Below are 21,847 nucleotides of genomic sequence, written 5' to 3'. Positions count from 1 at the left end.
TGTGGCCACTGAATTGGCCTTCGGGATACCCGGAACATCCGTATAAATGGCCAAACCATTAAAATTGTGCTACAGTGTCGCAGTTTTTTCCAAGCTTGTTTGTTTTAGCAACCAAAAGTTAAAATCTATATTATGACTGATTCAAAATACTGAGTGGCCGCTGGATGGACCTTCGGGTTATCTGGAACATCCGTAAAAGGGTCAACTCATAAAAAATGTGCTAGGTCGTTGTAGTTTTTTCCAAACTTATTTGTTCCAGCAATCTAAGAATGAAACCACTATTGCGATTAGTTTGTAACTCAGAGTGACCACTGGATGGGCCTTTTGGGTATCCGAAACATCCGTAAAAGTAGACGATTCATGAAAATTGTGCTAGATTGTCGCGATTTTTTTTTTACCGAACTCATTTGTTTCAGCAATTTAAGATTGAAATCAATGTTGCGATTGATTTATAAATCGGAAAGACCACTGGATGAACCTTCGGTTTACCCAGGAAATTCATAAAAGTGGTCAATTCATAAAAAAAATATGCTAGAGTGGCACGGTTTTGGCTGGTTTAAAGACCCCCTACCCTCTCCGTAACGCTTTTTTCTGTATGAAAGCCCTAAGGATGAAATCATTACTGTGACTGCTTTGTAAATACAGAGGACCCATTTGATGGACCCTTGGGGTATCTAAAACATTCGTAGAAGTGGTCAATTCATGAAAATTGTGCTAGAGCGTCGTGACTTTTTCCAAACATACTTGTTTCAATAATATGAGAATAAAATCACTTTTGTGAGAATTTTGGAAACCAAAGTGGCCACTGGATGGACCTTCGAGTTGTCCGGAACATCCGTAAAAATATTCCATTTTTGAAAATTGTGCTAGAGCGCCACGATGATATCCAAACTCATTTGTTTTAGTAATCTAAGGAAGGAAACAATGTTTCGTCTGATTTATTAGTGACCCCTGTGGCTTATATATCAGTAGGTGAAACATTCATAAACATTTAAAAAACGATCAAAAGCACATTTGAATTCGTACTTGGTGGGTGTTTCGACTCATAAACCTGTGACCACCGTACTTGTTTGGTCCTCAGAGAATTCGCAATATCCGTAAACATGGGTAATTCAATAATAAATAACTACCCAGCTAACACAAAGTCTTATATGATGATGTATAGGATGCTAAAGTGGAGGCCATATGCGTACATGCTTCCATTTACCCGCGTGTAAACTGTACGTATATCGCCTCCATTTTTGCATCCTATGCAACATCATATACGATCATGTGTTTGCTGGGTAGAATGTCCTGATTCTTTTCAAATTGATTCGTTCTAACAATTCAATTTTCAAATTGATTTGTTCCAACAATTCACACTATGATGAGTACATAATTGATCAGATAGTCGTATAGTTGAATTACTGGCAAACCCATGGACATTATCGGTTACTTTTTGTACATTTAATAAAAGAAGGAACATCTTTCACGTGACAGTTTTCATCATTATGTTTAATATTTTTCAACGTCAATCTCCCACCAACTCGAAACTAAGTTCGGGGCCTCGTGGTCGTGCGGCTAGTGTTACCGTAGGAAAAGATTTCGGCTGTGCCACTGGGCATTGCAAGTAAGTTCGTTGTCTAGTATCGTGCTTCGTTCAAAGAATGAATAACTCACTGGAAGCATTAAACGTGTCCGTATTTTTTTAAGTACGTTACTGTTATGACGATGTGACTAACCGGATAAAAAAATAACTAGCTGAAGTCTAAAAATTTAAACAATTGTGCTGGGTGAGTACGACTGGAATATATTGATTCCGGAATGCTGGCTTTCTCAGTCTTGGGTAAATCAAAACGGCAAGTTTTGCTTTTCCCGACGTTTCGGCTTTTTATTAAGCCTTTTCCAAGGGGTAACTACAAGGATCCGGCAATACTTTATGTAACGAGGAACGGTTGACAGCGTAGGAAAATTAATTGTAATTGATTTTTGTATCAATAGTTATCATCAAAAATTTTCAATAGTTGTAGAAGATTAACGGTAAAGGCTGGGTATGCTGCGCAATTCAGATCCCATTGTGATCCACTAGCCTCTGCCCAGCAACTCCTATCCCTACCTCCACGCGGTACCGGCCGGAAACTATGAGCAACCTTAGGGAAGATCGGGTAACCAACCCCGGTGGGACCTTTGGTCGTAGGCTGACAGGGAAGGGGGGGTTTGCTTCGGCAAACCTGAGCGTCTGTTCTCCAGGAGGAGCGGCTCACAACAGCGTCTGATCCCCATGTTAGGGGCGGCTGATCTACGTCCGAGTGCCAGGGAAGGACTCTAAGCTCAACTGTGCACTATGGTCCTCCGGAAAGTAGGGGGTTGGTGTCAGGCCCTACGAGCCAGCCGTAAAAACCATTGTAACGGAAAATCAGCAACAGAATAATACGAACCGAGACCAACGGCAACGACCCCAGCGAACAAAAAGGACTTGCGATTGGAAACTCGGTACGTGGAACTGCCGATCTCTCAACTTCATTGGGAGCACCCGCATACTCGCCGATCTACTGAAGGACCGCGGGTTCGGCATCGTAGCGCTGCAGGAGGTGTGTTGGACAGGATCCATGGTGCGAACGTTTAGAGGTAATCATACCATCTACCAGAGCTGCGGCAACACACGCGAGCTGGGAACAGCTTTCATCGTGATGGGTGATATGCAGAGGCGCGTGATCGGTTGGTGGCCGATCGACGAAAGAATGTGCAGGTTGAGGATCAAGGGCCGATTCTTCAACTTCAGCATAATAAACGTGCACAGCCCACACTCCGGAAGTACTGATGATGACAAGGACGCATTTTACGCGCAGCTCGAACGCGAGTACGATCGCTGCCCAAGCCACGACGTCAAGATCATCATAGGAGATTTGAACGCTCAGGTAGGCCAGGAGGAGGAATTCAGACCGACGATTGGTAAGTTTAGCGCCCACCAGCAAACGAACGAAAACGGTCTACGACTCATTGATTTCGCCGCCTCCAAAAATATGGCCATACGTAGCACCTTTTTCCAACACAGCCTCCCTTATCGTTACACCTGGAGATCACCACAGCAGACAGAATCTCAAATCGACCACGTTCTGATTGACGGACGGCACTTCTCCGACATTATCGACGTCAGGACCTATCGTGGCGCCAACATCGACTCCGACCAGTATCTGGTGATGGTCAAACTGCGCCCAAAACTCTCCGTCATCAACAATGTACGGTACCGGCGACCGCCACGGTACAACCTAGAGCGACTGAAGCAACCGGATGTCGCCTCAGCATACGCGCAGAATCTCGAAGCCGCGTTGCCAGACGAGGGCGAGCTCGATGAGGCCCCTCTAGAGGACTGCTGGAGTACAGTGAAAGCAGCCATCAACGACGCAGCCGAGAGCACCATCGGGTACGTGGAACGGAATCGACGGAACGAATGGTTCGACGAAGAGTGCAGAACGGTTTTGGAGGAGAAGAACGCAGCGAGGGCGGTAATGCTGCAGCAAGGGACACGACAGAACGTGGAACGTTACAAACAGAAGCGGAAACAGCAGACCCGCCTCTTTCGGGAGAAAAAGCGCCGCCTGGAAGAAGCGGAGTGTGAAGAAATGGAACTGCTGTGCCGTTCCCAAGAAACACGGAAGTTCTATCAGAAGCTCAACGCATCCCGCAGCGGCTTCGTGCCGCGAGCCGAAATATGCAGGGATAAAGACGGAGGCCTCTTGACGGACGGACGTGAGGTGATCGAAAGGTGGAAGCAGCACTTCGATCAGCACCTGAACGGCGTGGAGAACGTAGGCACGGGAGCCCACGGCAACGGAAGGAACGACGACGCCAGTGCAGCGGAGGACGGAAATGAACCAACTCCCACGCTGAGGGAAGTTAAGGATGCCATTCACCAGCTCAAAACCAACAAAGCAGCTGGTAAGGATGGTATCGCAGCTGAACTCATCAAGATGGGCCCAGAAAAGTTGGCCACCTGTCTGCATCGGCTGATAGTCAGGATCTGGGAAACCGAACAGCTACCGGAGGAGTGGAAGGAAGGGGTAATCTGCCCCATTCACAAGAAAGGCGACCATTTGGAATGTGAGAACTTCAGGGCGATCACTATTTTGAATGCTGCCTACAAAGTGCTATCCCAGATCATCTTCCGTCGTCTGTCACCTAAAACAAATGAGTTCGTGGGAAGTTATCAAGCCGGCTTCATCGACGGCCGGTCGACAACGGACCAGATCTTTACCGTACGGCAAATCCTCCAGAAATGCCGTGAATACCAGGTCCCAACGCACCACCTGTTCATCGACTTCAAAGCGGCATACGATAGTATCGACCGCGCAGAGCTATGGAGAATCATGGATGAAAACGGCTTTCCTGGGAAGCTGACTAGACTGATTAAAGCAACGATGGACGGTGTGCAAAACTGCGTAAGGGTTTCGGGTGAACTATCCAGTTCATTCGTATCTCGCCGGGGACTGCGACAAGGTGACGGACTCTCATGTCTACTCTTCAACATCGCGCTGGAAGGTGTGATGCGACGAGCCGGGCTCAACAGCCGGGGAACGATTTTCACAAAATCCGGTCAATTTGTGTGCTTTGCGGACGACATGGACATTATCGCTAGAACATTTGGAACGGTGGCAGAACTGTACACCCGCCTGAAACGCGAAGCAGCAAAGGTCGGACTGGTGGTGAATGCCTCAAAAACAAAGTACATGCTGGTAGGCGGAACCGAACACGACCGGATCCGTCTGGGTAGTAATGTTACGATAGACGGGGATACTTTCGAGGTGGTGGAGGAATTCGTCTACCTCGGATCCTTACTGACGGCTGACAACAACGTGAGCCGTGAAATTCGGAGGCGCATCATCAGCGGAAGTCGGGCCTACTACGGGCTCCAGAAGAAACTGCGGTCGAAAAAGATTCACCCACGCACCAAATGCACCATGTACAAAACGTTAATAAGACCGGTAATCCTCTACGGGCACGAGACATGGACCATGCTCGAGGAGGACCTACAAGCACTCGGAGTTTTCGAGCGACGCGTGCTAAGAACGATCTTCGGCGGTGTGCAGGAGAACGGTGTGTGGCGGAGAAGGATGAACCACGAGCTCGCTGCACTTTACGGCGAACCCAGCATCCAGAAGGTGGCCAAAGCCGGAAGGATACGGTGGGCAGGGCATGTTGCAAGAATGCCGGACAACAACCCTGCAAAGCTGGTGTTTGCAACGGATCCGGTTGGCACAAGAAGACGTGGAGCGCAGAGAGCACGATGGGCGGACCAGGTGGAGCGTGACTTGGCGAGCATTGGGCGTGACCGAGGATGGAGAGCGGCAGTCACAAACCGAGTATTGTGGCGTACTATTGTTGATTATGTCTTGTCTTAATGATGTGGAACAAATAAATGTATGTATGTATGTAGAAGATTAAAATGTGGAGAAATATCTGAGATATAGGTATCTAAAGTTGACTACATAGTTTGTAAGGGAAAACGGCTTTTAGACATTTTTAATGTTCGATACTGTAGTTATAAGTGAAAATGTAGTCTACGTTATGTTTGATAAAATAAATTAATAAATAAAATTACTTAAGTCGGTTGAAAAGTGTATCGGTCAAACGACCCGGTTCTTTTAGTCTCGTTGATCTATCATTCTTCAAAAATATTTTTTTTAAATTTACACAGCATAAGTGGCACATTTTTTTCTTTTAATAAGTTCAATCGGATTAGCTAACCGGTTTTCCTTATCACTTTTTTAGGTCCTTGTGTTTAATCGTTCATTAAAATAAATTATGAATCTCCAACGGTTATCAAGCGGTACAGCAAAATTATTTAACCCGTTCACTATTTATTATTTTGATGAACCGGTTCCCAAAATCATGTTTTTTGTCGAATGGGCATCCATTTATTATCGTAATATGCAAAATATCACCATAATACTACTGGGATAAAATTCTTGATTTTACCGGTTAAAAAATGAATCGTTTTAGCGAACCGGTTTTTGAAATCACTAATTTTATTATTTTTCTGGAAGGTCTGCCATGAAAAGTGATAAAACTTCAACTATCGTCAAGCGAGATAATTTAAATATTTTCACCGGTTCAGAAACGAATCAGTTAAACGAACCGGTTCAAAAAATAATGTATTCTTCACTCTTTTATCATCAAAATATGTAGAACATCAGCATAATACCAGTTTCACGAAATTTTTGATTTTACCGGTTCTAAGTGAACCGGTTGAGAAAACCGGTTCACACAAACACATATTTTATACAAGTGTTCAATCTCCCATGAGAATAAATTATAAAAACTGAACGATTCCTAATCGGGACAATAAAACATTTTTTACCGGTTCAAAAGTGAACCGGTAAAATGAACCGGTTCGGTGAAATGAACATTTCTATTGTATGATTCACCTCCAAATAAAAAAAAATCTGGTTTCTCCATTGGTTCCTTTTTGGGCGTTGGAGGGTTAAAAATCCACGTTGGCGAAGTACTCGCATTGGAGCATAAATGTTGATTCGGCTAAGGATCTCAGGAGAATCCAACTCTCCCAGCAGAATTTTGGTCACCGAAACAGCTTGAGCGTCCTTCCATCTCTGTTCAAGAGTTTCGATGCCGAGCAATCTACAACGGTTCTCATACTTTGGAAGATTGATAGGATCCTGCCATGGTAGATTACGGAGGGCGTATCTCACGAACTTTCGTTGTATCGCTTCAATCCTAGCGATCCAGCTTGACTGATAGGGACACCGCACTACCACATTCGATTCAAGAATAGATCGGACCAAAGCGCAGTATAACGATCGTAAACATAGAGGATCGCGGAATTCGTCAGCTATTTTAAACTGTTTGCTCTGAAAAGTATGTCATTGTAGTGTACTCGGAAGGTGATCGCAGTATCCAGAATTACGCCCAAATCACGCACCTTAGTTACACGTGCCAGTGGTTGACCGCCGATGACGTAAGCATAATTAATTGGTGTTCGTTTTCGATGGAAGGATTCAGAGTCCACTTATGTAGACTCACCGTCAGCAAGTTGGTAGTACACCACTCGACGAAGGACTGAATAGACAGCTGTAGTTGTACACAATCATGGAGGCAGCGAATTAGCACGTATAACTTTGCGTCGTCTGCGTAAAACAGACGGATTCCTGGTGGAAGCACGCTGGACAGATCATTGAGGAATATGGAAAACAGTAATGGCCCCAAGTTGCTGCCTTGTGGAACTCCAGACAAGTTCGAAAAAGGCTCCGATGTTTCCGATCCGATTTTGACGACGAGCCTTCGATCCGTTAGGTATGATTTGAACCAGCGAATGAGATCGTCAGAAACACCCAGTTTTCCCAGCCGCGCGAGCAGTATCCCGTGGTCCACGCGATCGAAGGCAGATTTCAAGTCTGTATATACAGTATCGACCTGCATTCCGGAGTCCAGATGACGCAGGCAGAATGAGACGAACTGAACGAGATTTGTAGAGGTTGACCTCCTGGGATAAAAACCATGTTGGTCCTCGGAGATGTAGTTTTTGCAAGAATTGAATAGCACACTATTCATCACGATTTCAAATATCTTTGAGCATGCACACAATGATGTTATTCCACGGTAATTCTCGATATTCTGCTTGTCGTTTTTTTTTTGTGCACAGGAAACATTATGGAAGACTTCCAGCTGGTAGGAAACTTACTCTGTCGAATTGAAGCGTTTAAAATCGACAACAATGGACGAATCAACATTTCGCCGCACCTCTTGAAAATGCAAGATGGAATTCCGTCAGGGCTGGTATAAGAAGACTTCAGTTTCAAAATAGCATTCTTAACTTGCTCGGGCGTGATTTGCAACTGACTCAACGAACAAACATTGTCCGGCGTGTTTCTACACGCACGTTCGATTTGGGCAGGAGTAGAGGGAGAGGTATTGAAGGCGCTTTTGAAATGGTTTGCAAAAAGATCACACTTTTCTCTCGCCGAGTTGCCAACGTCATTTCTTAAAAACATCTCTACAGGTAAACCTTCTTCTTTCCGTTTCGAGTTGACGAATTTCCAGAACTGCTTGGGATTTCTGCGCAAATTTCTCTGTGTCCGTAGGGTGTATCGTTTGTACAGAAAACGACTATAAAGTCGGTAATTGTTACTTGCTCGGTTAAATAGATGCTTGTTGACAGAGCACCGATGTCTACAGTATCGACGAAGCATTTTAGATCTAATCTGCTTCAATCGTCGCAAATGCGCGTTTCCCCACGGAGGTTTAGGAGATGGTCTGCGCAACGGAATGTGTTCTTCCATGACGCTGTGCAGTTCGCGGTAAAAGAACTCAACAGCTTCATCGACGTCGGCAGCGGAATCCAAAATGGACCAGTCAACGTCGTAAAGTGCTCCAGCTAACTCGGCATAATTTGCTCGGGAGAAGTCCAAGCTTGGAATATCAATCGGTACATCGACTTCGGGAACCGAAAGAGATAATTCCACTACAAAAGGAGGGTGGTTCGGGTCCAATACGGAAAGAGGGTCATCAATCTCGGACAGTGTGTACCTATCCAGCGTGTTCTCGTTTACCAGAGCAAGATCTAACAAGCGACTGTTGCTGTTAAGTATAGAATTGACTTGTGTTAGCCCGAGTAGGTTGAATCCATCCAGAAGAGAGGCACAGGCGGGGGAAACACGAGACCGCATTACATCCACTTTTGGAAGTGCGTCTGCTTGAAAATTCCAAACGAGTCCGGATTGGTTATAATCACCGAGCAAAATCGCGTGGTCATTAACGTAAAGATTTGAAAAAAAAAACAGCTCCAATCGACTCGATGTGGCTGTCCACGCAAGACTGTTTTGAGCTATGATCCGGCGGTAGGTAAATAACTCCAATACTCATTGAACAGTTCACTAGTTTCAACTTTACCCACAGGTGTTCAAGTGAATCGGCGACGGGAGATCGATCAACGGAACATTTGATGTGACGTGCTACGGCTATTAGAACACCTCCGCCGCGAGTTTTGCTGCTGTTACGGACGTTACGATCGTTTCGAATGACTGAATAACTATTACCGAAGATTTGCGTTGAAAAAATCTCATCTGAGAGCCACGTTTCGGTGAAGACGATGACATCGTAGCAGCATGTGGAAATAGCTAGAAACACACTATTATGTTTCCAGTTCAAAACCGAATTAGCGACATTTTTTCTTTTACTTCCGCTGCTTTTGCCTTGCATTAACCCTTCAGCGCGCGCGCTGTTGTAAAAAGTACAACACTACCAAAAAACCTCGCTTTTCGTATACAACGCGAGCGCGGTGCAGTTTCGGTTGCTTGATGGCGCGCGTCTTGGAAGGTTAAACACAATGTCGGAAGTGGGGCGCTGTATTGTACACCTGGTATCCTATACAGCGCCCCACTTCCGACATAGTGTATAACGCAAGGCAAAAGCAGCGGAAGTAAAAGAAAAAATGTCGCTAATTCGGTTTTGAACTGGAAACACAATATCTATTTTTGAACGCAAACCCCGTACGTTCTGGTAGTAAACGGACAAATGCGAACTGTTGGCTGCATTGCAAGTGGCTGATGAGATGCTTGTAGGACTAGACGCAGATGGTGCATTCCCGATAGTTGAGTGAGCATGGGAGTCAAACGCTGTCGTGGATTCGACACGTCTAGCCAAGAACCTAGAAGCCGAGGCACATTCAATGGACAACATTTGATTGCAAGGAGAGTACTCGCCTGTGTAGGGTTGCTGGAAGACCCCGACACCTTCCTCAACCACAGGTCCAGAACGACTTAGACGGCAGGAACATTCAGGAAGCACGACTGGGTCGGGAGGACTAGGGGCTTCCATAGTGCTGCAGGCGATGCGTTCTGGGATGACGTCGAACGAAGCTGATGGAGAATGGCCGGCTCGGTCCGCGATGTCAATCGCTCCTTGCGCATTTGGTGTGCTGTAGGTCGAAAATCTTTCAAGCGACAGAAGTTCATTGCTACTCGAATACTTGCCTGTAATTGATGATTGGAAGACCCCGACACCTTCCTCGACCACAGGTCCAGAACGGCTTCGACGGCAGGGCAATCGGGAAGCACGACTGTGTCGGGAGGACTAGGGGCTTCCATAGTGCTACAGGCAGTGCGTTCTGGGATGACATCGAATGAAGCTGAAGATGATGGTGGAGAATTGGCGGCTCGGTCCGACGTATCAATCATGTCTCGTGTATATGATATGCTAGAAATCGAAAGTCTTTGAGGCGACGGAAGTCCATGGATGATCGAATACTTGCCTGTAATTGATGGTTGGAAGACCCCGACACCTTCCTCGACCACAGGTCCAGAACGACTACGACGACAGGAATAATCAGCAAGCACGACTGGGTCGGGAGGACTAGGGGCTTCCATAGTGCTGCAGGCAGTGCGTTCTGGGATGACCTCATCAGCGATGAACGATGACGACACTATTGGCCACCCCCTCCAGGCTGGTTGTTGTTGGAGGCGATCCTGATGACTCGGCGGTTGTTGTTTAAATAATTCTCAAACTCGCGAAAAAAGATATTCTCAGGCCACGTGTCTTTCGATAATGCTATTTCCTTAAGCGTCTTGCTTATGCCAACTTTGAAAGTTACATATGTTAGCGTTCCTGGATCCTTGTCCTTTGGAACAAGTTTCACCACCTTCGGTTCTGTATCACTGCCCAAGTCGATACATTCTTTCACAAGTTTAGCTTTAAATTGAGCCCCTGAACCATCGTCGCGTATTCGTTTTGGTGTATTCGGAATAGGAAACGTGTCATTAACCTTCCGCCGAGGAGCTTTCAGCGAAGGTGTAAGAGGTTTGCCCTCAAACTTGGTTGAAAGAGCATAAACGATTTCTTTCAGTCCGGAAATGTCATCCTTCATCCTTGCCGGCTGTTCGGGTTCGTTTGGAAGTTGACCATCAATGTTAACTTCTTTTCCCGATCAGCCTAGATAGCTGTGTAGTGTCGGTAGCGGTTATCTCAATCGGCTAAGAATAACACTACGGACCGCCTGATCCAGTGGTAAGAGTCCACTAAACAGGTGACCCCTAAATCATGGTGTTATGCGGCTTTATGCTTACCGTGCCAAAGAATGAATGGTTAGGGGGGTCTAATAAAAACCTAACCACAAACGGAGCCTGTGGAGAATTAGGGCGTCCTCCACAGTATTACGCCCTTACTGTGCTAGCCGGAGCAATGGTGCAGTGGACCTTGCGTTTTTCTGAGATAATCAGTTGCCCTTCTTAAGTCTCAAATTTGAGGCTTAATAAGGGCGGGGTTATTCAAATGTTGTTAATTAGCTTACATTACCACCTATATGGGTTCGCTTAATGCGTTTTCGCCATTGGCGTTTTTCAATTAACAACGATTTGGTTGGTCGTTGATGTTTCCTTTTTGTGCTGTGATTGTGAAGAGTGTAATCCTGTCTAGTTTGGGTAGTGGCTACGACAAGGAAACCTCAGATCAATTTTCAGCGTAAAAAGCGTATGTAGCCCAAGTGGATCTACTTCAAAAAGTTCAATTTCGTAGGGTAACTTCTGTATAGGTTACCTTGTGAACCCAGCTTTGCTTTTTTCATTATAGATGAACTGTCGTGCCTCGAGCATGTTATATTTTAGAATAACATTAACAGTATGTTTCAACCTTTCCTTATGGATGCCTTCAAGTAAGCTCTTGTTTTCAGCATCTTTTCGCTGATATTTGGCATCTGAAGTAGCTCAAACATTGATTTGAGATGCTTCACTTTGATGGAATACTTAGGTAGTACAGTTCATGGTTAACTTAACATAGAATTGCACCTAACCCAACTCTGCATGAGCAGAATTTGTCAGTTGGTTGGCTGATTGGCATGTGTCAGATGAGGACTCTCCATTTGATCTTTTTGCACTTTGGAGTGTTCCTTCGCAAACTTTGCGTATTCAGGCGTCCCTGCTCAACAAGCTAGGGAACCTGTAATAATTGGTTGCGATCACATTTTATGGATAACTCGCTTCCATTGCTGCTCCAAGAGAGTTTCATTATGGTTTTGTTATTATACCGCCCTTCATTGTGGTATACCATAGCTACTGCTTTGAAAGAAGCTTGTCCTCTGCGGTCTGTGCGGACCGAAAGAGGTATTCCTGAATGGAACTCGGACCTGTTCAAGTTCTAAATGTCTTCGGATAAATCAGTCTTTTGTATAGCTACGAATCTTTAGCTTCTACCCCGAGGATTGTAGCTATAGAATCGATTTAGTGGGCACTAAAAAGCTCTGCTTACTTCAAATCTCCTGCAGCAAATGGGGCTTTGTCCTATTTTTCTCCAGAGGGATTTGAGTTTTTCAAACATGTTTTGAACTCTTGTAGTTTTCTATTGGGTATTTTCATGGCGTGAAACTACTCTGTAGTTTTATCCCGAAAGGGTGCGCGCGTTGTAAAAAGAAGGAATAAGTTCCAGATTTATCTGGTTACGTCGTTCTTTCTGAAATGCTCGAAACGCATTGTCGATTATCACATCTGTGATGTTCGTCTGGCTAACATGCCTGTTCATGTGAACTCACATGTCTCCCAATTTGGGATGTCCACAGTGACTCTTTTACACAAAGTTGTATACGTTTTCAAGAAAGCACTCACTCAAACGTAGTTTTTGCTTGGGTGATTTCTTGAATATTGAGGATGCTTTTGATGACGTGCCTTTCTATGTCATATTGAAAGTCGCATGACGTCGCAAGCTGCCTCCAATGAGCTATAGGCTCTTTTTACGCTTATGCGTTTTACAGTGTCCTTTTCAGGGCACTTATTAACCCCGTTGTGGTATGGGCTATGAGCTCTCGTTTCGCTTTATTATGAGTTCATTCCCTCTTCTAGGGCACCCCTTCCTATTTCATCACCTTTCCCTTTCCCAATTCCCTTGTCCCATTCTCCCTCAGGTAAATGATGAAATAGGCTCATATGTATGGCGATGGCACAAATGTCCCAAATGGAGGATAACGTGCCTCTGGAGCCGGCCTTCTGATACCTGATACCTGTATATGATATGCTAGAAATCGAAAGTCTTTGAGGCGACGGAAGTCCATGGATGATCGAATACTTGCCTGTAATTGATGGTTGGAAGACCCCGACACCTTCCTCGACCACAGGTCCAGAACGACTACGACGACAGGAACAATCAGCAAGCACGACTGGGTCGGGAGGACTAGGGGCTTCCATAGTGCTGCAGGCAGTGCGTTCTGGGATGACCTCATCAGCGATGAACGATGACGACACTATTGGCCACCCCCTCCAGGCTGGTTGTTGTTGGAGGCGATCCTGATGACTCGGCGGTTGTTGTTTAAATAATTGGCTTCTTTAGCGGTGTTGAGATAATTCCATATTCGGAATCTGCATGCCAAACTGAGCCGAAATCCAAATTTTCATGAATTTTGGTGCCCGGGAACCTATTTAAAAATCAATTTGAAGTTTGTATGGGAGCGATTTGTCGGATCACCCCTCGTCGCATTTTGTACTGGGCGGAGCTGTCAAGCAGTTGCTCAGCTGTCAAAAGGTGATTTCGGGAAATCTCTTTGAAATTGGTTTTAGGCACCAAAATAAAGTTCTAAAAATCTGAAAAAAATCATAGTGGCTCAGAAAAAGATGCTCTTTCGTATGAAATCGAAAAAACAATTCATTTTTCTAAATTTAAAAACCCAATTCTCAAACTCGCGAAAAAAGATATTCTCAGGCCACGTGTCTTTCGATAATGCTATTTCCTTAAGCGTCTTGCTTATGCCAACTTTGAAAGTTACATATGTTAGCGTTCCTGGATCCTTGTCCTTTGGAACAAGTTTCACCACCTTCGGTTCTGTATCACTGCCCAAGTCGATACATTCTTTCACAAGTTTAGCTTTAAATTGAGCCCCTGAACCATCGTCACGTATTCGTTTTGGTGTATTCGGAATAGGAAACGTGTCATTAACCTTCCGCCGAGGAGCTTTCAGCGAAGGTGTAAGAGGTTTGCCCTCAAACTTGGTTGAAAGAGCATAAACGATTTCTTTCAGTCCGGAAATGTCATCCTTCAGCGACTGCAGAGTTACATCTTCACGCGCGTTATCGTGGGAAGGCATCGTCGGGAAATTTTCGCTGGAGTACATATCAGCACATCCATCGCACATCCAGAATAAGTTTTTCTTGTTGGCCTCCAATGATTCGTAGGATAGATCCAAACCGACGCAAAGAATGTGGTAAGAATTTCTACAAGGGCCACGCAGATTACGCCTTCCTTGTCGGAAATAACTTTTTGGCAGGTTTTGCAAGCCATATTCAGGCCCAAACGATTACGTTGCAACAGAAGCGATCAAAACGATGCGATGCACTGATGAAAACGCCTCGAAGATATGCAGCCAGTCGAACTCGGGTAGAGATTAGAGTTTTCAAGCTAGCACTAACGACGAAGAAGTTGTATGCAACTCGTACGACACAGACAGATGATGATGCCGAAGTTTATGACCACTTTGTTATTCAACGATATTCACAAAATTACAATCCACTTTATAGTGGCAAAAACACTTAATATACACAATACTTCAACGAATTGTCAAAAAATAACCACAAAACAATAGAACGATATTCACACACGGGTTAAAAATTTGCATATACACTTTGTCAACAACTAGTGACAATTTCTGAGAGACTGTGCGCCTCTTGCTGAAGATACATTTGTTAACAACAAAACATTCCAAATCAAATTTTATTGAAAAATTGTAATGCCATTTTTAACTGCTATAATGAACTGTATTTACTATATTTACGTACTTTTGAAACATTGTTATATACATTCATTTATTTGTAGGTGCACAAGAGGCGAAACATAGAATGGCGATGGCTGTGGCAAACTTTGCAGGTGGACCGGGACGAAAACGTAGAGTGGACAACAGAAATGCAGAAGACTAAAAAACTGGTGATTAAATAAAGTATGGGTCTCATATAGATAGATGCAACAAAAAACTGTAATAAAAAATGTGATTTTCCAGAATAAGAACTATTTTTGGTCTGAATGATAATAAAATTACCTTATCCACAAACATATAAAACGTGATTGATGATTTTCTTATTTGTAAAGCGAATACCAAGAATACAAAACGTATTCTCCCGATGATTTCAAGTATCAACAAATACCCTTCCATGGAAAGATTTTATGATTCACGATATAATATGTATATGAGATCCATATAAAATTGACTAAGTGCAAATATACAAACCCCAAACACGCAATAATTTGTTGCAATGCAAGTCTTTGAACATTTTGTCATATTGTAAATATTAGCAATTCAGAAAAATAGCAATAACATTTGTTGATTACAATCGCAGCAATAGGTATAATTATTTTTATATATGTGTTATATTGAACTCTGAATAATAAAATGTCTGATACTTGTAACAGTTTCCTAAATTTCATTCAATACTCCCTGAACACGACATAATTCTTGCCACCATTTACATTAATTCTTGGAAGTATACAGGGGATAGACAAAATGATCGGGACAGGCAATATTATCCAAAACTTCGTTTCAAAATTCAAGATGCATATTAAAGTTAATTTAATTTCACTTTAATTGACTGATATACAGGGTGTTTGTTTCCGGACTTTAAATAATTTGGGGGCAGATAGGTCTTGATGAGATATGAAAAAGTACCCAAGGAACATGGGGTCGCAAATCGCTGCTAAGTGAGTTATTCAATAAACATTTAATACTATGTGACCTATGCAGATAGGTCTTGATGAGATATGAAAAAGTACCCAAGGAACATGGGGTCGCAAATCGCTACTAAGTGAGTTATTCAATAAACATTTAATTACTATGTGAGTTATTTAATAAACACACATAGTAAAGTAGGAAAGTGATATTCTACAAAAGATTGTTTATGTTGTTTTCTACTTTGAGACCAACATTGATTTTTTTGTAGTTTGGAAACAATAATTAATTCAAAATTAGGTAAGAAACTCATCGAATTGCGAAAAACATCGCCCCGATTTCATTGAACCGTGCTTTGGCAGCACTTCCTGTTCGTGTGCATGCTGTTTACTCTCCCAACTAGCAACTTGTCCTGATTGGTGTTATGTTTGGTCGTGCATAACAAACATTGTACCAATCTGGGCGAGTTGGTCGTTCGGGTGGGGAGTCGGAGAAGTTTGTAGCGGCGTCGGTGGTGTAGTGGTAAGCGTGGTTGCCTCTCACCCCAGTCGGTCTAGGTTCAATCCTAGTCGACGCCGTCGGTATTTCTGAGACAAAAATATCTGATCACGCCTTCCCTCGGATAGGAAGTAAAGCCGTAGGTCCCGGCCCATGTGTTGATGGGTTCGATATGTAGGGTGTCAGGTGTGTGTGGATGTCTCCCTGACCGTCCGTGTTTAGGCTTAGTACCAGAAATAGGCGGACGTTAAACTAGAGCTGATGCCGACGGTGTCGGCTTGCCAGAAAAAAGAAGAAGAAGAAGAAGAAGAGAAGTTTGTAGCCAAGACCATGCCTCTGTTATTGTTGATGTGGGGGATGCGCACAGTTTAAAGCAGCGCATCGAATTTCCGCTATGGCGGAAAGCAATGCGGAGGTTGCGTGCCAAAGGACGCACGCAAGATTTTTAAAACATTGCTACGCGAGTAGCAATACAAATGCTGGTCGCGGAGAGAAGACGAGCTGTGTGCACGGTCAGAAAATTCACTCATTTTGGAGCTAAAGTGGGACAACTCAAAAATGAGTAAATTTTATTTCCGGCGATAGCGTTGGCCCAAGTGCGAAAATCTCATCAGTTAAGGTTGTATAATATTCTTGCCGATGTGAAGAATATTACACGGCTTAAACTGTTTGGATTTTTGCACTTGGGCCAGTGCTATCGCTGGAAAAAAAGTTACTCATTTTTTAGCTGTTCCAGTTTAGCTCAATTTTGTGTGAATCTTACTCATTTTAGAGTAACTTTTTCTTAACGTGTGGTGTTTAAAGTCCTTTGTCGAGTTGGGTTTCCTTGCACTCGCAGTTAAACTACGGTGCTATTCAGATGGGGAGGGGTTATGCTGACGAAGTCAGATATTATTTTATTGATTTTAAATAAGTAATTCAATAAATAATGCCATTATTAATTACAACACTAATTTATGCTAATTTGCTAAATAAGTTGTGATTAATCTTTTTCTGGCATTACGTGCCATCGGGTACACAGTCTGTTCTGTACTATTTAAGGTATGAATGGGAAATATTAAAGTGGATTATTGCGGGGAGTTGGGGTTCTTAAATAAATGTTTGGGAACTTATGTAGCGGTCCTGCCGACCGAAGGAAGCATTTCCCTCCCTGTATCGAATAAATCTAAAGATCAATGATCACCATTGATCTAAGAAAGACCATTTATTTCCTCATGGTGCTCCACGCAATTAGTGGATTGCATCACATGTGGATTTCACGGTCATGTTTATAGACCAACGCCGGTTAACCAAGAAACAAGCGATGCAAGCAGAGAGAATGCTTACTGCTTGTTGCTGGTTGACCTGGTGATATAACGTTCTCGCTCCAATGCCGGAGAAATGTTTTTCGTTTAATTTTTGTTTGTCGCCCGGCAGCGCTGACTGAACCCCAACAAGGTCTCAGTCACGCGGCCGAACTAATGAAGCCAGAGTGGACGACGCCCGTTTTGGCTTTTCTCTTTTCTCTTATTTCTTTTCAGATCGGGAGAATGAGTTCTTGCGACGGCAAGTTAAAAGACCCGCGATTGACGCCGGGGCGGCGTTGTATTGTTGTGTGGATCGTCGGCTGCCCGGTTCGTCTGTTCGCGGTGACGGTTGTTGTGGGTTCGTTGGAGAAGTCCGGGTGTCCGTTTGTCGTCGGTGTCGACGACGTTAGTGTGCCGTGTGGTTGCGAGAAAGTGTTAGAAAGTAAGTCTAGAAGAAGAATAAACAGTAAGAAGTAATAATCGTAGAGTTAGTTTTTCCGAAAAAGGAAGAATAGAAAGAAAGCCAGTGCAGTGCCGTGACCACTTCGCGTCTACATTCTGGTGACAGTGCAAAAGCGCTAAACAAGTGCAGGCACGCCGTTTGTGATTGGAAAGTGAAAAAGAATAAAAACCTATTGAAGTATCTAAGACCCAGCTGGTTACTACAGAAGAAATCGTGTAAGTGTTGCGCAGAAAACTATTAGGCGAAACAATGTGAATCATTCAGTTGAGTAGAACTCTTGAACCGTGCACAGTTTGAGTGTGATGCTGATCTCGGATTCCTTTTAACGAAAATTGTTGTGTTACTCATCGAGTCAAAACAGAGAAGAAGTTGGACCCACTGGATACTACTGAGTCGCACATTTGCAAACCGCTTGCAAATCGATCACTGCCAGATCATTTCCTACAAGAGGAACTACGTATCTTCATCGGACCCAGCAATATGATGCAGAATAATGGGTAAGTCGAATCAATATTTTTTTTTAATTGAGTGATTTTAAGTGGAGTGTGTATGTGTATGATTTTGGTTCTCTTAGCACAAAATGAAAGTTACAACATTCTAATAGAATGCTATTACTGTATCTTTTTTATTTGAGTTTGAGAAAGGCAAGTAACAAAAATTGCACGTAAATAAATCCTTTTTTTTATAATTATATTTGTTGGCTTTTTTTTCACATGAACTCTTGATCAAATTGAAGATTATGAACTATGAATATTGCAATCTTTGGAATGCTTGAACATTTTATGGCAGTTTCGTTTCTCAAGATCATGTAGTAAAGCATGTAGAAAAGATATTGCAAAATTTATAAGAAAAATTTAATTTTAATGAATCATCTGATTTAATCATGTGGTTAAAGAGGAACGAGTCTATCAAAAATCTATCAACAATTTATTTCCCGGTTGGTTTCTCCTACTATTTTAACGGATTTGGAATGAACATGGGTGTGATTAGAAACAAACATAGGTTGCTGGAGATGAGAGCAAAGATCGTGTTACTGCGACAAACACGGCCAAACCCTATCGGTAAAACTTTCGCGCTTTTCGATTATTGCCTTTACGGATGGCCATGTGAAATTAGGAGTGTTGATGGCACGGCTTGATTTACGGATGATATTAATTGATATCTATTGATATTAATTAAATAATTTGCTGAAGGAAAAATTAAACATGAAGAAACACGACGGGAAAATAGTTCTGTTTTGATTCTATAGTTCTCTCGTAATTGATTATGGATTTTGCACTTGCATGGAATAAGTAACTATCACAAAATTAATGACCACAGATAACTCATTTTTGGAAGTAGCACTCTCCATAGCTCCTCAATAAAAAAAAATGGCATTTCCTAGGTATTCCCAACGGGATAGATTCTTCCGAGAATCGCGAGACAGGCTCGAGAGAGAGTCTGAGGAAGAGATAGAGTATGAGGAAGAGGAATTAAGAGGCATTCATAGGCGACTACAACCGGGTCGGGTTGATAAGCCACGAAATAATAACAACAATTACAACCGCAACAACAACAATTACAACCGCAACAACAACAATTACAATCACAACAACAACAACTACAACCAAAACGATAACAATTACAATCACAGAAAGACGAACGAAGAGGAAAATGGCCTTAGAATGGAAGTAGAAAAATACAAGAAGTTATGGAAAGATACGGAAGAGAAAATGCTTTTGATTGCAAACACTTACCAACAAGTAATAAAATCACTCTTAAAGCAAAATAGCGATGCTATTTGCAATAATAAGACAGCAATGGAGGCAGAAAAATACAAGGAATTATGGGAGCAACCAGAAGAATCAAAAGCTCGATTGGAAGAACTGTATCAACGTGACATAAAAGACCTTTATGACGATAGGCGGGATGCTGCTAACGATATGGCTGCAAAAGAAAAGAAGTTTGATAACAAGTTGAAAGCTTTGGAAGCTAAGCTGAGCAATGAGAAAATATTGAATGAAGCATTAAGCCAGGAAGTCACTATGCTGAAGACACGAGAGGAAGAGTATGCTTTATCGGTTGCTGAGAACAAAATGGCAATTAATTCCGAATTGGAAAGTAAAGAAAGTGAAATACGCGAGTTGAAGGTGCAACTCGAAAGCAATAAGAAGAATATGGAAGCAGTGTTAATAAACAGAGATATCTTAAGGAAGGAAGTAAACGATTTGAAAAGCAAGCTGGAGGCCACTGAGGAAAAAGTGAAGGTTCTTGACAGTACGATATCCTTGACGGTAACTACTTGCAATAAACAAAAGAACGAGTTGGAGTCGCAGTTTGTGGAATTCGAGCAAAGGACTTTGGATTTGGAAAAGGAGAACCATTATATGAAAACAGTTATTATTAGTTTAGAGCAAGAGAAAAGTGACATTTCTTCAAAGTTTGTGGGTTTCGAACGAAATATTTTTGATCTGGAAATGGAGAATTATCATATGAAGACGGTTATTATCAATTTAGAGCAAGAGAAGAATGACCAATCTTCAAAGTTTATAGATCTTGAGCGAAATATGTTGGATCTGGAAAAAGAAAACCATCGTATGAAAACGGTTAACATCAAGCTGGAGCAACAGAAGAGCGATCTTAATAAAAAATTGGCAGAATCTATTGATAAATCTGAAAAGCTACTCAATGAAAAGGATACGTTATCAACTAAAGTTCAAGCACAGGAAGAAAATACAAAATGTTTCAGTAGCTATGAAAAAGTTACAAGTTTTAAAGGTCCAAGTGATAATTTTTGCGAAATTAAGGAGGAAACGCAGAACAAATTGACCTCAACGCTGAAACAGTTAAAGAAAGCCCATGCGGAGAAAGCTATGAGCGAAAACTGCAATACTAAAACTCGGTTGAAATTGCAACAGTTACAAGAAACTATCTATGATAAAGAGAATTTTTTTCAAGAACTCCAAAGCCAAATCAAACAACAAGAAACTGTTGATACCAAAGAGGAAGCAACTATTGCGAGTCTCGCAAAACGGAATTACTTCGAACCACTCGACAATCTTTTAAACGAGATAGATTCACTACGAGAGTGTGTCTTTTCGGAAAACTATGAGTGCCTAACGGAACTCCTGTGGGATGACCACGGTTGATTTGAACCAAAAACAACATTTATCAACAATAAATATTTTTTATTCTCGTTTACAACAATTGTAAATACTCACAAAGGAGAGCTAATTATTCCTCATGTTAAAATATTGTCGATGATATTGACTAATTTACACTCATAATCAAATCATTAAGGATTATGAAAAATATATATATAGGAATAGATTATACAACTTAGTTGATCAAATTTAAATAAAAATAAAGGCATAATAAGAGTAACTACATGATACCAAACACATTACCTATTACAGAAAGAGCGATTGATATGAATTATATCAGTGCAAATATAAACGAAAATCATATTCATCTGTCACCGCTCAGGATAAAGTGGTAAATTAAATTAATGAAAAATGAGAGGAATTTCATACCCTCAATAAATACAAAATGAAAATTAAAAGTGAAATGGAGAGGAATTTCATACCCTCTATAATAATAAAATGAAAACTTAATTGAAATGAGAGGAATTTCATAACCTCTATAAAAATAAATGAACATTAATCAAAAATGAGAGGAATAGAATACCCTCAGTAAATAATAAAATGAAACATTGAAAGGGAAGTAAGAGAGGAATTACATAACAAAAAAAAAAAATATTGATAAACTATGAGCCTACAGCTAATTTATAACAATGAATGTGTCCGTCAAACTCAGTTTTTGAATGTACCGAAGGGCTGGAAAACCAGAGTAACTACTATTCTGTAAGGGCCATAGATATCAAAGAACAAAGAGAAATAAATGATCAAGGAGAGGAAAACACACCCTCCAGGAATACAGAAAATACAAGGAAATAATTGAAGAAAAATAATAAAGAAGAGGAATACACACCCTTCAGTA

General features: G+C 42.2%; 1 protein-coding gene across 1 annotated transcript in view; it reads left to right on the top strand.

The window, feature by feature from the left end:
- Positions 1 to 15,366, top strand: part of LOC115261841 (diuretic hormone class 2) — a 331,133-nt gene extending 315,767 nt beyond the window's left edge. The window contains exon 5 of the mRNA XM_062854938.1: positions 14,779 to 15,366. Within this exon, the coding sequence (XP_062710922.1) occupies positions 14,779 to 14,879 (101 nt within the window). The 3' untranslated portion in view covers positions 14,880 to 15,366. The remainder of the gene's footprint in view (positions 1 to 14,778) is intronic.
- Positions 15,367 to 21,847: the final 6,481 nt, after the last annotated feature.

Source organism: Aedes albopictus, chromosome 2 (genome assembly GCF_035046485.1).
Source record: "Aedes albopictus strain Foshan chromosome 2, AalbF5, whole genome shotgun sequence".
Classification (NCBI taxonomy): Eukaryota; Metazoa; Arthropoda; class Insecta; order Diptera; family Culicidae; genus Aedes; species Aedes albopictus.
This window is presented reverse-complemented; position numbering and strand designations above follow the sequence as displayed.